At 44.4% G+C, this 17,278-nt stretch overlaps 1 protein-coding gene across 6 annotated transcripts in view; it reads left to right on the top strand.

Moving 5' to 3' along the window:
- The first annotated feature begins 210 nt into the window (after positions 1–210).
- The window catches only part of LOC132243517 (serine/threonine-protein phosphatase PGAM5, mitochondrial-like), a 29,360-nt gene continuing 12,292 nt past the window's right edge, over positions 211–17,278 (top strand). Inside the window, exons 1-7 of one of the 6 annotated variants that reach the window (XR_009455132.1) lie at positions 211–604; positions 5,803–5,981; positions 7,489–7,614; positions 8,949–9,037; positions 9,311–9,444; positions 11,720–11,919; positions 14,746–14,961. Coding sequence is in view for 5 of the 6 variants with exons in the window: in XM_059713453.1 (XP_059569436.1) it covers positions 291–604; positions 5,803–5,981; positions 7,489–7,614; positions 8,949–9,037; positions 9,311–9,444; positions 11,720–11,870 (993 nt within the window). In the remaining variant the exon portion in view is untranslated. Of the gene's footprint in view, positions 605–5,802; positions 5,982–7,488; positions 7,615–8,948; positions 9,038–9,310; positions 9,445–11,719; positions 13,532–14,745; positions 15,021–17,278 lie in introns of those variants that run through there. The other 5 variants (XM_059713453.1, XM_059713454.1, XM_059713455.1 and 2 more) reach the window with 5 other exon arrangements.

Below are 17,278 nucleotides of genomic sequence, written 5' to 3'. Positions count from 1 at the left end.
GGAGTCTTGTTCGACATATTCACTGGGACACGTGCAGAGCCAATGGGAGTCCCTCCGGGGAGGGTGTGTCGTTCGTTCATAAGAAGCGGTTATGGGGGCTGGAGCAGCATGGCAACACGCAGCGCGCGCCTCCGCTCCCCCTCGCGCCACCTGCGCGCGCGCGCACCCGGCGGCCGCCACCTCGGCCCCGCGCGCAGGAAGCGTGTCCCGCGCCGCGCTCCGTCCGGGGAGGTCTCGCGATAAGGCGTCGCCTGCCCGGCCCCGGCGGTGCCGTTGCCCCCGCGCTCAACATGTCGCTCCGCCGGGCGCTGGCGCTGGCCGCGTGCGGGCTGGCCGGCGGCTCCGTGCTCTTCTCGGCCGTGGCCGTGGGGAAGTCGCCCGCCGGGGACGCCGAGCCGGACCCCCCGGCCCCCGCCTCCGCCCCGGGGCCGCCGCTCCTACCGCCTGGTGCCGCCCCGGGGGCGCTGCTCGTACTGCCCGGTTCCACCCTGGGGCTTCTGCCTCTACCATCCGCGGCGGGCCCGACCTGGTGGGCACGACCTGCGGGCCAGACCTGGCTGGAGAGACCCACCGGCGTCGGCTCCTGGGACAGCAACTGGGACAGGTAGGGGCCACGGCGCGGCTGAGCCCGCTCTCCTCGCGCGGCCCCCCCCCCCCACGCGGGGTGGTACGTTCCTCTGCTGTGGGGTAACGGCCGTTCCAGGGGTCCCCCTCGTGGGATGGTACATTCCTCCGTGCTGTGGGGTAACGGGCGTTCTAGGGGGTTCCCCCCCGCGGGATGGTACACTCTTCCGTGCTCCCCTCCACCACCCATGGGTGCCCCCCCAGAAGTGGTAGGGTCTGGCCCTGCTTGGGGCAGGCCGTGTGGCTGGTGGGGGTGGGGCACCTGAAGGGCTTGTGCTGTGGAGCCGGGGACCTCCTCACACGTGCTGCTGCTCACTGGGGCAGGAGGAGAAGGGACTGGGTCTCAGGACGCCTGGATTCCATTTGTGGCCCTCAGGGGCCTGTTGGGCAGGTCCTTTGGGGCTCCCCTTGCCAATCTGGAGACTTTGCGCCTGTTTGCAAAGTGCTTTGAGAGCATTAAGTGGAGGTGGCAGAGGGCTCTTGTCCTCGGCATACCCAAAACGCCCGGAGCAGGGCACGCAGCTAAACCGCTGCTGGGTCTCCAGGGCTGAGCTGCTGAAAGGACAGACCCAGAAAAATGGCCGGGTAGAAATCCGTGATTACCGCCTCTGTTTTCTGGAGCTGCCTGCAGCATTCGCTTCGGGGTTTTCTCGTGGCTCTGAGCTCGAGTGACGAGCGCTCGCTGCAGACCTCGGTGGAGTTCCTTTTAAAGACAGACCTAATGGACTTTTAAAAGGCACGATGCACAGCCAGCTGCACAAAAGACAGGAAAAAATAATCAGTAGATCCTTTGATCCCAGAGCACTTTGTGAGCTCGACGCGGGCGTCTTCTCGTTGCCTCTGAAGCATCGCAGCCCCTGCGGCGCGCTGTGGTGGCGGGACGGCTCGTGGTATCGCTGCGCTCCACAGCCTTGAAGAGGGGATGTCACATAACCAGCATAGTTACGATGTGTATATTGCCTGGGCAGAAATACAGTGGTTTATGCCTCTTCAGTAACATCTGTCTTGGAAGCACCTAAACACCTTGTGGAAATATCGTCTCCATTTTTAATTTGGATAACTCAACACTTCTCCCTGTACATACCTATCGCTTGATCCGTGTTGGCCAGTACAGATAGTCTGCTAAACTTTGGCATAGGATAATCATGAAGTCCTGCTGAACCCACTAGCAGAAACTGCTGTAATAAATCATGACTCCGAGTGAGTGATGGAATTGTATTTATCTTTAGGCAAACATTTAACCTGTGATGATAAATTTTTGTTTTAAAAATATCTTGTTTTTTATAGAACTAAAAACCTGTCAATGCTGTTGTGGATGACAAAAGTTGTGTCTTGGCAAATACTGAGCCTGCTGCTTTGTTTGCCTCTGGAGCATAAATATGCTTAAAGGCTTCTTAGCATTTTTTGAAAAATAATCTCTGGCAAGGCTTTGAACTTAATTTTGTGAAACTCTCCATAGAATTGCCTGCATTCAGCTGACTTGTTTATTTTTTTATTATGCTTCGCTGTTCAAATGTGCAGATATAAGTATTGAGCTTTGGCTCGTGTAGCTCCTATCTCGCGGAATTATCCCATCGGAGAGATTTGTATGCCAGACTCCTGTTTTAATAATGCTAAATCCAAACTAAGCCTTAGCAGGTGTTTATTGTATAATGCCTAATGTTTTTAATCTGAAACTAAGTCAAATGTCTGCATGAACAGAGCTATGTAGGTCAAACTTTAAAAACCTTAAAAAATAATACTGTGTCTCTTTAAATGCAGTTATTTTGGCAGCACACCTTTGTGAGAGTATCTGGTTTAATTCTTGTGGTGATGAAATTGCTTGACTCTTACTTTCATTTTAAAATTTGTACACAAATTGATTTCCAAGTATTCCAGACAATCCTGTACCTTTCCCTAGTAATCTCCTTGACTGTGTAGCCACTACAGACTGTTAGCAAACTGGCCCTGGTAATATGATGCCACCCAGACATGGAGGGGCTTTCTGTAGGATAAGTTAGATGGCCCAGTTCCCATCCATTCTTGCTTTCTTTACCCAAATTTACATGACAGGCCCATAATGAACTTCTTTCATTGAGTTCTCCAATGTACTCTGACATGGCACCACATTGCTTTACTAAGCCACAAAACTCTCATTGGATTGTACCGGACTTTGGTTGGATTCAGTATAGCAGTCTGTGGGGTGAACAGATGTGCTCCAATACCAAACCAGTTTAAAGGCCACGTAAACAGGACTTTGGCAACTTGAGGGCCTTAAAACCCTAAATCCATTTGTAATGTGTCTTATCTTGGGTGGCTCCTCTGAACTGTACTGAAATATTTGGGTGCAAGTCTCCTCTTACTTGTTGAGGAATGACTTTGTGAAAAGTACATCTTTTTTATCATCAGTTACTTCCGTAAGGTCTAGATGATATGTTGCATGATGGGTACTAGAGCTAGGTGATAGTCTACTACCCTTGTTAATGTCTGCAGCTAGCTAATTCATTCTGATTAGTTTATGCACTAACTTTTCATTCTGTAATGTCCTGTGAAAGCTTGTGTTCTCAGACTCCTACAACGCTAGCTTAACCATGTGACAAGAGAGTGTTAGTAACAGGTAGTGCAGCCTTTGCTGTATCTACCCCAAAAGTGTGTTCATTAAATTTAACAAGCAGAGTTAAGGTATAGTTAAGGTTGCTAAATATGTAATTATACATAGGTATGCAACACAGAAGTGTAGTGCCTCTTGAAAGAGCTGACTCCTGCAAACTTAATTCTTGATTATCTCATCTAAGTTTGGGCAGAGATGTAACTATACTTTTTTTTTTTTTTTTTAACCTATAGATCTTGAGGCTGGGAGTGGTAGGCTAGCAAAGGAGCAAAGCTAGTGATAAACAGGAAGGTTATTCTTTGCCTCTTGTCCTTTTGAGGATGACTATCAGTTATGTCTGCAAGACGTGCGTGATTTGTGCAAAGAAGGATTAATGTTCCATGTGGCAGAACGAAGGGATGATTACAGTAGCTCTGAGGGAGTGGATAAATAACGGAGGATAACGAGAGGCTGTACTGTAATGGAGGGACATAGCTGACTATATGAAGGAAGCACCAGGTGATAATCCTGTATTCATATTCCTTGCTGGAAACTAGAGATAGTTGTAATCTCTGATATGGTGTATTGGTCTTTTGGGGGTCCATGCGGCTTCAATGTCTTGGGAGAAACCTTTGGAGGCAGGATTTGCTGTGTACTAAGTTCTCTGGATCGTTCAACCATTTTCAGTCTCTTTCCAGTTTCTAGCTTTGTGTGGTTCACACTGGCAGAAATCTGGCAGCACAGTGGTGAAACGGATGGGACAAGAGATGCGTTGCTAAGCATCTCTTGAGTAGTGAAGGAATGATGGGCCATGGGGATCTAAACTGCCCTCTCATCCTCCGGCTTCAGGATTGCAGCACCATCATAAGCTGGTGTGAAGAAGAGCACTTGTGTGGGAATAGCTTTTCTGTGTAGCTTGTGAGCAGCAGACATACTATTTATGATGGAATAACTCTTCAACTAGTGCACACGATTTAGTTAGGCACTGTTACAGTGCCTAGTTTGGCACAGATTATGCTAATACACCTGGGGTGTGCAGGTCAGGCACATACTTAAGATTTAGAAATGTCATGAATGTAATGGGCTCCTGGGATCCAAAGACTATTTGTAACACTCACTGAAAAAATCATGTCAGTATCACTCTGGTCAATGCTCTTTCCAGAATACATGTTGCATGTTGAAGATGTGGCCTTAAACCTAGGAGACAAAGGAAATTCAGACTTCAGATGCATCTATTGTCTGCAGCCCGTGACACCTTGAAGTGAAGTAAGCAAAGGCTGGTGAGACCCATGCTGCAGCCTTCTGTTTGGTTTATGCAGGAGATTGCAATACTTAAGTGGCCAAAGGTACCCACCAATTCAATGTGTTCTGGTACTAATGAAGGGGCTAAGGAGGGTACCATGTACTGTGCTCTGAATTTTCAGTCTTTCGGTATCCAAATGGTACCTTGAATGCTAATTGAATTTTAATTTAGTACAGCAGAAAGGGAAGGGGGGAGGGTGAAGGAATGAGAGCAAATGGGATGCAATGAAATGCTTGAGGATGCCATAGAGAATGGTGTTCTTGCCTGCAGGTGTCTGTTAGCCAGTGCTTCCAGCAAACGGCTACAACAGATGACTGCACAAGTATCTCTGTTTGTGCTACTAGTCCCTCTTACACTGGTTGCTATGTACTAGGTCATTTTCCTGCCAATCCTGTTTCATTGGTTAGTAGCTAAATGAACTATTTCCTTCCCCTTCCTCCCTCCCCCCACAAACCCATAAATATACTTAAGGCAGAAATTGACATCTTGCTGCCTTGAACTGGCATTGTCTGCTTTTCTTGATAATTCTGTGGAAGTCTGTGAATCATGTTGCTGAATGTGTTGCCAGCTGTTCAGTCTTTATGGTGATCTGATCCAAACCAGGAATCTCTGAACTGCAAAATCAAGGAATGGCTGCTTGCTTGGTCAGATAAAATGAAGACTTTTGCTTTGGTTCCCGCCCCTCCCTCCCAACCCCCATCTCCCTTCAGACTTCCTCTTTAAGCATCTGATACCGGAGCTGCCATATGTACGTGTTATTTTTCGTGAGAAAAGTGGTAACTGTTTATAGGCAGTGCGGGGAAAACTGATAAATCGGGTATTTCAAATTATGCTCTTACATGTGCTTTTAAGCTAATGAAATTGAATTTGTGTGTACTTTCACATAGACTGTGAGGCTTGTCTATGCTAGAGTGGTAAAAAATAAGTGTGTGGATAGTTTAAATTGTAACCCAAAACAATGCTTATAGATTCATAGGTGTTAGGGGCTGGAAGGGACCCCATGAGATCATTGGGTCCACCCCCCCCCCCCCACCCGGGGGGCATATCTGTTGACTAACGGTAACATAATAGTGGAGGAGAGGTAATAATATTATACTAACTTATTTTTAACCAGTCAAGAGTTAAGTGAAGGGTTAAAACCTTAGTTTTACGTGTCAGTTCTACCCGGTTTGTCTCTAAGCAGAGAAAATAACCTTAGCTGCACCATATACTGGAACTAACAGGGAGATGGAGTCTACAGTTAAGAAGCAGGCTTGCTTGCCTTTCCTTCTGCCATGTTTAAACGTATTCCTTTCAATATTTTTAGACGTGAACCACTGGCTCTTGTAAACCTGAAAAAGAAACATGAAGAGACTGGGGAAGAGGAGCTTGCTTCTCGCCTGAATCACTGCAAACCAAAAGCTACCAGGCACATATTTCTTATCCGCCATTCTCAGTACAACTTGGATGGCCGAGCCGATAAGAAGGGAACTTTGACCCCCCTGGGTATGTGACTAGAAGCATGTTGGATTGTACACCTTGCCCTGAGAGAGCTGTCTTGCTCTACCACTGACCTGAATTGTTAAATCAGCTGTTTCTACTCTGGATCCCTTTGCCAGCTTCCTAGTCTGCACCTTGGATCCTTTTAAACATACGTGGGCACTTCAATAAGCTTGTTCCTCCCATTATGATTCCTCTAAAATATACTTAGGTGTGTATCAAACATGCCTTTGCATGAGTAGCAGTCATATCTTAAATCCAGTATGAAGTTTTAACTTCTCTCGAGATTTTGAGCTAAACTTTCAGTGTAGTTGGCTTTTTTAAATGTCCTTTGTCTGAGATTTTGAACTCAAATGCAGATCAGTGTGATTGTCTTCATCAAGACAAACTTGGAAAAAGCATCCATCCCTTCACCTCTCTGCCCCCCCCCTCCCTTTTTTTTGGGAGAGGGGAGGGGGGCTCCTGTTTTGGGCCCAACCTTCTATTATGGCAGTATTTCATTTAGGTGAGGTCACAGAATGAAATCTCTGTCTTTTTTTTTTCTTTCCATTGGAGTGTTCATAGTCGGGGAAGAAGGATGCATGCTTCTTGCTGCTTCCTAATTTCTATTGATGCACCTGGGAATAGTACTAATACATTTCTATTTGTTGAAATGAGAATACCTACCGTTTGTATATTAAAACTAATTAACCTATGCTTGGCAAATACTTATGCCTAGGTATCAAAAGAAATAGCATTGACTAACTGCTTCATTAAGAGTGCTAATTTCATTAGCACAAGCACATTGACACTTTTGCTGTGAGGAGGCAAGAGCTTTCCTTAGAGTGGTGCTTGAGGTGCAGAAGATGTGGTGCCAAAAATGTTGTTGATGCTCTGGGTTTTACTAGCTTTAATTTACATTTTAAAGCAGATGAAAGTGGCTTTAAATAGAGGTGGCCTCAGACAGCAGCTCATATAGGGCAAGGTCTTGGCCCTGAATTTGTCTGGCTTTATGCCTTTGGGTGAGCTGCTTCAGTTCTGTATTCTTCCATCTATCTACATGCAAGATGGGGATAGATAATTTCCTGCTACCCCGAGTGCTGTGGATTTCAAAGAGTAACTTACTACCACTGTATGGGCTGATGCATACTTCTGTGGCTGTTATTTCAAGACAGGCTATTGGACACGCACTCTCTTCTGCACTCCCAAGAACATAGGGGTGCTGGCAAACTGGCCCCCTGCTTGTGGAAACAGGGAGGGTAACTAGCTTGCCATAGAATACTTCTCACTGAAATGGAAGGGGGTAGTACAAATATGTACTGGAGTCTTGTAGCCAGCAAACTTGGTCTGAGTTGGTAGTGATGCTACCAAAGGTACTTTTAATGTATCCTTTCCAGCCAGTGACATGACATGAATCACAGTTAATGGTGGCAGAAGAGGATGGATTATTATTTGTGCTTAGCATCTTACAGACACTTTGAAGGCTATTTCTGCAAATACCAGCAACTTACTATGTAGCTAATATCACTTTAAGGTCGTGAACAGGCTGACCTGACTGGGCACAGGCTGGCAAGCCTGGGGTTGAAATTTGAGAAGATTATCCACTCCTCCATGACCAGAGCTACGGAAACTACAGAAATCATCAGTAAATATCTTCCAGGTGAGTGGTTTGAGAGCATTGTGTCATTTTGTGGTTTTTTGATTAGAGTTCTTGTCATGTGCAGTTTAGTTGATGTGCAGGGTGATGGACAAAGATCTAGCAAATAGTTTGGGATGGGGAGTGTCTGCTTCTGCCCCTGTGGTCTTGGTGCCGGCGTACTGAAAGGGAGAGAATGATAACTTTTGCCTTGGAGTACATAGGAATAGCTACAGGGCTGCTACAACTCTGATAGCAGGAAGTGGATGCAGCAGGATACTAGACTAGATACTGGACCAGAGAGAAAGACAAAGGTGGCACATTGAAAGCTGTTATGCAATTTGTCTACCTGTATACAGCAGTGGGAGTACTTGGTCCCAAACTCTGGGTTATCTTGGTGGCAAAAGTGCCCAATTTTATTCACACAAGTGTGTGAGCAAAACGCACAAACCATTATGATCAGCACCAGATCCTGATAGATTGAATTTTTTTTCAGGAATCTGTCTAATAGTCATCAAGTCCAACATGGAATATATATTAATGGCATTTGACTGCAGATTAGAAGTGACCTGCCAAAAATTGGAAGTTGAGGAAGGGAAGAGAAGTGAAAAGTGGTGAATTTAAGTTTATCCCTAGTCCCTGAGCATAGGTCTAATAATCCTCCAAGCAGCATCTTCCAAGCAGAACAGAGCATTTCTTCAGACTAAAGCAGCATTTCTCAACCTGTGAGTTGTGACCCAAAAGTGGAAAATTAGGTTGCAAGAATATTTGAAAGGGTTGTGGACAAACTGTAAAAATGGATTCTCTTTTTTTTAAATGTGGGAAACCATGTCTTCCCGTTGCAGGCTGTCAGAGTTCCAGCCTGTAAGGGGCTGCTTAGACGGGCCCCAGACCCCATTTCCCCAGCCCCCCTTCTCTATACCCCCTTCCCCAGGCACTGGAGGGCTGGGGCCTAGGGGTGGGGGCACTGGGTTGGGACTGGCCATCAATGTTTACAAATGAGTCCTGGTACAAAAAAGGCTGAGAACCACTGGACTAAAGGAGGTCACATTTTAGAATCCAATATTAACACGTATTTGGAAAGGGAAGTCTTCACCTGCTCTTAATACTTGACCTGAATTCCAATAGACAAAAGGCTGCAAGAGTGAATGTCTCTGCTATTGGAAGTTATCAGAGATCCTTAATGGGAAGCCATATAAACCTAAATGTTCAGATTTTGCTTATGACCTAATGGCTTCTTTGAATACACAACATGAAGAAATGTAATTTATATCTTCCTGACTAAAACCATGAGCCCGTTTGTATCGGCCTATGAAGTAACGATTCCTTCTCTTTCTCAATGTGTACTTAATTTCCAGGGGTCAAAAAAATTAGCACTGATCTGCTGAGAGAGGGAGCTCCTATAGAACCAGATCCTCCAATCTCTCACTGGAAGCCGGAAGCTGTGGTAAATTTTTATATACAATTTGTCGTTGGGCATATTTCATGCAGGTCTTACTAACTACTTCTGTATTGCTTGTGCGCAAGCTGTCTGCTAGGCCTCCTATAATTCCGTACCTTTTTCTTCTGTGAGCACATATGATATTTGTCCATACCTTAAATTCTCCTCAGTAGTCTCATGCAGGTTTTGAAGCTGAACTGACTTCTGACCCTTTAGAAGGTGTCGGCAATGACCTGTGCTGGTATGATCTGTATTTAATGACAAACGCTTTGTTATCAGCAGTATTACGAAGATGGGGCTCGCGTTGAGGCTGCCTTCCGAAATTACATTCATAGAGCAGATGCAAAGCAAGAAGAAGATAGCTATGAAATCTATGTCTGCCATGCAAATGTGATCCGCTACATAGTTTGCAGGTAATTGTGATGCAAGAAGGATTCATCTGCACAATTAACAGATTTTTACTAAAATTGGTTTAGTGTGTTGTGGTGTTAGGCCATTGTAGCTAGGAAATTGCTCGAATTATTAGCAGGGTGAAGGTGAATAGTGAGGATAAGTGCTACACTGTGAGCAGCTGTTCCTACATCATGATGGGATTAAGCTGCAGATATTAAAAAGGGATTTAAAATGTGAATGTTCACAGGGATCATAGTAAAGTAGGGCTGAAGGGACCTCAGAAGGTCATCTAATCCAGCTCCCTTCTCAAAGCAGAATCATCCCTGACTAACCATCCCAAAGCGGTTATCTGAACTGGCTATTCAAAGCTTTCAGAGATGGAGACTCTACAGTTTCTCTAGATAGCTTGTTCCAGTGCTTGATCACCCTCAGTGGTTAATGCTTGACCATTCCTACTGAATGATTGTGAAGTAAAAAGGGAAAGATCTCCCAAAGGTCACTGGGAATTGAAACCCATTTCTAGGTCTCAGTTATTAGTGGTGTCCTATGCCTCTCCAGCCCTGTCACCCCCTAAGTATGGATAGTTGCAGAGAAAACTAATCAAATGGGATTGGCAGAAAGATGGGGAACTGCTGTCTCCTGTCCTTGGCTATATACTTGCATCTCATTGGTGTCTTTCTTTCTGAACTTGCTCTCGCAATCAGTAGTTCATGCTGCCTTAACAGTCCTAACTCCTATTGTGGTAGCAGATCAGGGCTCCCATAGCTAAATGAACACATCTGGTAATAGCATTTAGGGTTGAAAGTTGTGGAGCTTCTGGTATTAGGGCACAGCTGGTAAATCTGTTGTGGGAGGAAAGGGTCATGGTGGGGGGGTGCAGATCAACACCCTCCACGGGGAGGGAGGGGGTAGGGGCAGGTACTGCCCAGCCAGGGTAGGGCATGGGATGGAGTCATGGCTGGTTGGGGGGGTGGCTTCCACTGCTGCACACATCCTGGGTGGGGGGGGCATGTGCCCCTGGATCTGCTCAGGGCAGGCAGGCTGAAGCTGGGGCAATGCTAGACCCTTCTTGGCGGGTGTGGGCCCAGGCAGGCTGCAGCGGTGCTGGGAGGGGGCACTGGAGGTGGCTGCAGCCACCCTGAAACTTGTCGTAGCCCCCTGGAATGCTGCTCCCAGTGCTGCTGCCGCCCGCCTGGCACAGCCCTGGTTCAACTTATGGCCATTTATCGGCCATATTATTGGTCACTTCAGGCTGATTTCTGATGCAGCCAATTTTTCTTTATATCGGTACAGATCTGATATTGGACCAATGTATCGGTGCACCTCTGCTTTTCATTGCAGTGCTAATGGTTACTTGACAAGGTCTGTTTTCACTCCTGGAACAAGCTAGAGTATTTTCCTGAAGTGTTCAGTGTGTGGGGTTTTTTTGGTTGGTTTGCTTTTTACTTCTGGTTTCCCCAAGTTCTCTGAATTTATTCTCTTCTTTCTTCTTCCCCCCCCCACTTCTCTACAGCTCTTAACTCCAGGTCCTGACCTGACTGTCCTACCCCTGCTTTCCCTTTGTTCCCTCCTTGCCCTTGTTTTCCTTTTGAGATCTTATTTAATAATAGCTCAACTTCACCAATGCTGTGTGATGTCCTGTAGAAAACTCTTGTGCAATAGTCAGTTTTGACTCGTGTTGACAATAAGTCTGAGATAAAGCAGTCCAAGCTATAGCTTTTGAATAGCAGTTTTTAGGCTAGGTATGCAGAACCCCTAATGTGCCTCCCAGATGCCAGTCTGTAACTAGCTGATTCAATTTAGAGTTGATGGGAAGTTGGGGTTAAAATATCTGACCAAGGATTGGAAAGACCTGATAAATCGGAGTTTTATGAGTGCACGAGGGAGGAGAAGACAAAACTCAATTTGAAAAAGTGTGAGACCTGCAAGTGTGCCTACCATTCAGTACTTGCAATACATGCTCTGGTTACAGTGGCACAGACTTGCCAGTAGGAGCTTGCTGCTTCGCTGCTATCACTGATGCTAATTTAAATTAAAATTCTTCTTGCTGTTGCCTTTTCTTTCCTGCACCTTTCACTTTTAGGCATGGAGCTACAGTACCATGGCTTTAGGCAGGAGATTTTGCATGTAAACTGTTTGATGCACAGCTTTACTGGGGTAGATGTTTCCACCTAGCAGAGAAGAAAATGACACTAGAGCTACCAGCTGCATGCTCATCTTCATATTTGGTTACAGATTAACTATACCTGTTGTCTTTTTTTCTTCCCCCCCCCCCCCCCCCCCCCCCTCCAATAGAGCATTACAATTCCCCCCAGAAGGCTGGCTTCGGATGTCCCTAAATAATGGCAGTATAACACACTTGGTGATCCGTCCAAATGGAAGAGTGGCACTTCGAACGCTTGGTGACACAGGATTCATGCCTCCAGAGAAAATCACACGCACCTGACTTAGTACCATTGATGGCCATTCTGGAGCTGCCTCTAGTCTCTGCACTAGTATGTTCAGCTACGGTACCACTAGATTTGTTTATAATACCAGGTGTGATGCTGTTAAAATTGTATTCTAACTTCCTTTCTCCTTCACACATGCCAGGCCTGCCTTTCAGTCTAGAAAAGAAGAGATTCCATTTTACATATGAAGAGATAAAGTTGCTCACTTAAATCCAGCAACCTTGCTCTGAGCTATGGAGTATGGAAAAACTTAATAATTTTGTTCCCAGTGCAACCAAGCATGCCAACTGCCTGGCTGTAAAGTGAAAGGTCCTCTTCCCTCTTTAACCAGAGCTTGGGTTTTTTCCAAGGACTTTATTTTCCTTGTGGTAAGGAGCAAAATGTGCAGATCCTGCTGAGAGCACCCTCTATCACGCTAGGCTTGATATTGAAGACGAGCAAAGCTGCTTAACTCTTGCAGAAGACATGGATGATTTGTGTAGAAGTTCTGCTGTACAGATATGAGTGGCTGTGCTTTCAGTGAACTGGTTTGTGTGTTAGAGAGGGATGTCGCACAACTCTTCTGCTTGTTGAAGTCTTGTACACATCAGTGTGCTTGGTGGTAATGCAGATCCCTCTTTCAGATATACCCGTGTTCACAGTGGAGCTTCAGTGCTGTATTAACTGCTGTCCAAGTTCAGCATTTTTCCCCCTTCTCAGGAAGAAGTTATTTTAAATAATGTTTGCTTAAGCAAGTCTTTTACACTGCTATTATCTCAAGTCAGCTTACTCTATGGAAGTGGCTAGGGAATGTTGGTAATCTTCTATAATAGAAATGGAAGAAAAGGAAAGTGGAAGGACAAATAGTAATGTTTCAGGCTCTTTCTCCAGGCAGATGCTAGCTAGAGAAGACCTAGGGGAGGGGAGGCGCTGAAGAGACTCATTCCTTCCCTCCCCTCCCCAGTAGCTTTTTATGTAACTTTAGTTTTTTCCTTGCCTTTCAGAGGCAGATGAACTGTGCTGACAAGAAGCCTCTTTCAGGATAGGGAGGAAGGTCTTGAGGAGAGAGAAGTCAATGACAAAGTTAAATCACTGCTTGTCAGTGGCAAGTTATCAAGGGATTATAGACATTCACACTCCAGAACCTTCTAGGGGAATACATTCAGGCAAAAAGTTCATGTACTTTTTATAGAAAACTAAAGCTGATATTCAAGGGGGATGCAGCACATGCTCTGTTCTCTTCAGGATGTCTGAAAGGTGGCAAACATGGACCAGATAAATGCTTAGGGTGCTGAAAGCTGTCATGCACCAAAAACTAGGGTCCCTAAACTTAATTGGGTGATGGCAGAATCTGTCAAGCCTGAGATTTCCTTTTAAAAATCTTTTTGTAATTAGTTTATTCATCTCTCATTCTCCATTGTCAGCCATCCAAAGCTTTAATCATGGAAGTCATTCTCTAGGAATTCATGCAGCTGAAACCATGAGCTTGATGCAAAATACTGTGCGACACAGATGACAGTTCAGTAAAACTGGGACTAGTAGAGCAGCTAAATCCTGCAGGAGAAAAATGCACGTAGGGGAAATTAAATGTGGGGTTGTCAAATCAATGCAAGAAACTGTAATGTATCTACTTCGTTGGCTTTTTAAACATTTTTTGAATAAAAATAACTGGTCTGGCTCTTAGTGGTTTAATTTGTGGTGTTTGTCACTAGGATCTATACAGTAACATTCCAGAAGTGTGACACTTTAGAAGTGGTCAGGCTAGGATTACTCTTCAAACTCTACCACTGTCATGAAAGTGGCATTGTAACTACTGCACTGGATTTAAGGAGTATATTTTCTATTTTTAATGGGCTGAAGTAAGACTTTACTCCTAAAGCTACAGTTGCAGCTAGAGAAAATTGAGGCAACTCAGCCTGATGTGACTAAGAACAATCTAGGGAAATGCATGAAGGGAATTTCCAGAAATAGCAAAAATAGTAGAATTGCTGCAGCATAACCAAAAACAGGGGCAGGGGGATTCCTAGCAGTTAGCTGCCAATTTTAGCCCCTCTAATTCTAAACTGCATTGCACAGAGTGATCTCAAGCAACTTGTTCATCGGAAGATCAGGGGCAGAGTGGGGGTGTGAGGAATGCATCTAAGTTGATAGAAGCAAGACTTTGTTTAGACTTGGGTGCCATTGTTACATGATGACAGTGCATGTCCCATGTAACTTGTTAAAACGTAACATTTGTGATGTGTTTTTACTGAATGTCTATCTTCTCCCACTGCTTTTGGTGGAAGGAGGGAGGGTAACACCAGTAGTATGAGCTTCTTGTAGTGCTGCCTGACCTTCCAGTTCTAACCTGTCTTGCTTGTGTTACTCTGACAAACACTAGACTTGAAAGCTGTGGTCCTTTTTGTATTCCAACCAGAAGCTGACTTCTTGAGGCTTTCATGATAGGAAGTCCTCAACTTACTTGAGAAGTAGCTGGAAAATCTGACCATGAACTTTTCCTGGTAAACTCTAGTAATACTGCACAGAACTTAATCTAGTCCTCAAGTAGTACTGCAAACAAGAAGCCAGCAATGCTGGTTGTATCAGGATAAGAAATAACATAATTTGTTTTATGTAATCTTTGTATTGCACTACAGCAGGGGCGGGCAATTATTTTGGCCAGAGGGCTGCATTTCCCTCTCCAGTGTAGGGAAGCAGGAACAACCCCATGGTCCCAAGCCAGAAGCCTCTGCTAGGCAGGGGTTTCTAATTGTGGGGGCAGGGCTGGGCAGGGCAGACCTTGCTGCTGGGTCCTGCCACCAGTTTCCTCTGGACCCTACTGCCCCTGGTTCCTGTCATCTTTGACAGGCAGCTAGGAACAAATAAATATTAATTTTTCTAAATTTTTTTTAGGGGCTCCATGGGCCGGATCTGGCCCCCGGGCTGTATTTTGCCCACCTCTGCACTACAGTAATGGCTTCTGAAGGGATGAAACATCTAGCTTCAGTAACCGCTGACTTCCTAAATAGTTACAGGGGTTTTGCACCAACAACAAAGTGTAAAGGCAGCCAAAAGCCTGTTTACCTAACTTGTCGGTCATACTACAAATTTGACCACCAGCTGCAGCTGGTAAGTAAAATTTATGGCAGTTTCACCAGTAACAATTAAACTGTTTTGTTTTTTGGTCATGGAAGTGTTTGTTTGGAATATGCTCCAGTGTCTCCTATCTTTGCCCCAGGGCTGAGATTCAGCAAAAAGTAGAACACAGAAGCTGAAAGCAATTGGTGTTTTTCAACAGGCCTTCTAAACAGCTCTAAGCTGTACCAGAGTTTTTATAACATTCTGGATAGTTGCATAATATACACGAGAGATTAGTTAACTATAGCATCCTCATACCATGACATTAGAGTCCTACTCAGTTAATTGACGCACCTGGCTGCGACTAAAAATGAATACAAAAAATAAAGCAACTTTAATCACATGAACAACACTTGAACTATTAATTTATTGGATATCCACCCAGTTTCAATGACTTTGTGCATATATGAGGATATTTCAATACCTATTTAATATTCTTGGATTTTAGATGCTAGAACAGTCATGAATTAAAGCAGACACTTATGTTGGGACTCTTAGCTTTCCCATATGAAATGGATAACTGTTCTTGTCCAAGTAACTAACCCTTCCTTCAAGATGAATTGCATTTCTAGTCGAAGGTGATCTTGCAACTCTGACTAAATATGTTCCCTACAGCCCAATCCTCCTTGCCGTTACTCTCAGCCTAACATTCATCCAGAGGCAGGGAGATCTTTAACCACTGTGTATCATTCACCTGCATCAGTGCTACTAGCAAAATGAACAAACTTCTTTTTCCCTGGTTGTCACTTTCTTCTTTTTCAATGAAAATCCTTTAATTACAGGAAAAAAAGATCCACTAGTAAAAACAATTCAGACTGATATCGTGTTTCACCAGTGACTCCCTTTCCTGGTTGTACACCTTCTATGAACTCACTATCACAGAACTGTATAGGAAACTTTTTGCCCATAAAATGTATTTAATATCCTGTATTATCCTTTAAGCAAGTCTGATTAGTGCATGGATAGGTTAATTGGTACACTGTTTGATGAAGTATTACATTTCTGTCTAGTCTTCTGATCCATTTGGTGAATTGCATATCATCTCTGTTTTACTACACAATTTGGCAGGTAAGTGCCTGCCCTCTTTAAAGCAGAAGAGCAGTTTTCACTCTCCAAAAAAAATGGGCAGCTTGCCTATTCCATCATATTTAGAGCAGCTAAATACAACACAGCATCTTTGGCTATTTTCCCTAGTGTACAACTACCATTTGTGGAATGAGGTCTTACCTGGGGTTAGTAAATACATCAGCATTATATACACATCAGCAGTCACATATTCTTCCAGACTTCCCCAGGCTAATCTTCCATTTATTTAGAAATGGCTACAGACTTAGCCTGGATAAATCTACAGACATTTCATAACCATATGTTATTTACTGGTGAAACCATGGCAAGCTTTAAAACATAAACCCATCCCTTGCTTCCTGCAAACTCCTCTACACCCAACTGATCAGTAAAAGCTTTAGCCTTTTCAGCAAACATCCATCAGTGATGGACATACCAGTTCCCAGCATTTCTTCCTACAGGGCTCATGCATCCTTAGCATTTTCATACTTTGCTGTTTTCCTTTTCTTTTTGAGGGCACTGGCATATTCCTTATCCCTATTCATAGCCTTTCTGCAATCACTAGCTTTGAGGCATCCACCCAAGATATTGTGCTTAACACATTCTTAATACATTTCTCTTCTTTTTTTCCCCCCCATTTTCAGTTGCCTAGATGACAACATTTTGTGCAAATATGTTTTACATTTGCACTTTAAATACAGTCCTCACTGCAGTACAGGTATAGGGCATTGTCAGAAGCCTTTCTAGTCTCAATTCAAGCATGCATTAAAATATGGGAGGTTTTGCTGTCTGGTACCTGTGTCCCTTGATGCATTACAAGGTATGAAAGTAAGTACTGCTTCCTGGTACGAGTACCTTTGACAAAAAGGTCACACAGTTTCCAATGTGCTAACAGTCTCAGTACAGCAAGCTGTTTGTGCAACATTAAGGAACATTTATAATATTTGACAGTTTGCTGGCAGATGATCAGAAGGAAGGCTTTTCATTTGTTTAGGAACTTCAGGAGCTTTGTTGAAATAAATGGGAAAAAATTATGTAAGTATCTGCCTGCAGGTTACATGGTGATTAGCTTAAAGAGAAGGGAGAGGCATTTTTATATTTTTGGTCAATGGATATAGGCTGTCAACATAAGAGGGAGGACTGTAATTAAGCTACAGCCAACAGCCCCACCAACACTAATTCCAGTAGTCTCTCTCACATGCACTAAAATTCTTTGAAATGCAGTTTCCACTACTTAGAGCAG

This window comes from Alligator mississippiensis, chromosome 10 (genome assembly GCF_030867095.1).
Source record: "Alligator mississippiensis isolate rAllMis1 chromosome 10, rAllMis1, whole genome shotgun sequence".
In the NCBI taxonomy this organism is placed as follows: domain Eukaryota; kingdom Metazoa; phylum Chordata; order Crocodylia; family Alligatoridae; genus Alligator; species Alligator mississippiensis.
The sequence above is the reverse complement of the archived record's forward strand: the minus strand, read 5'-3'. Positions and strand labels throughout refer to the sequence as shown.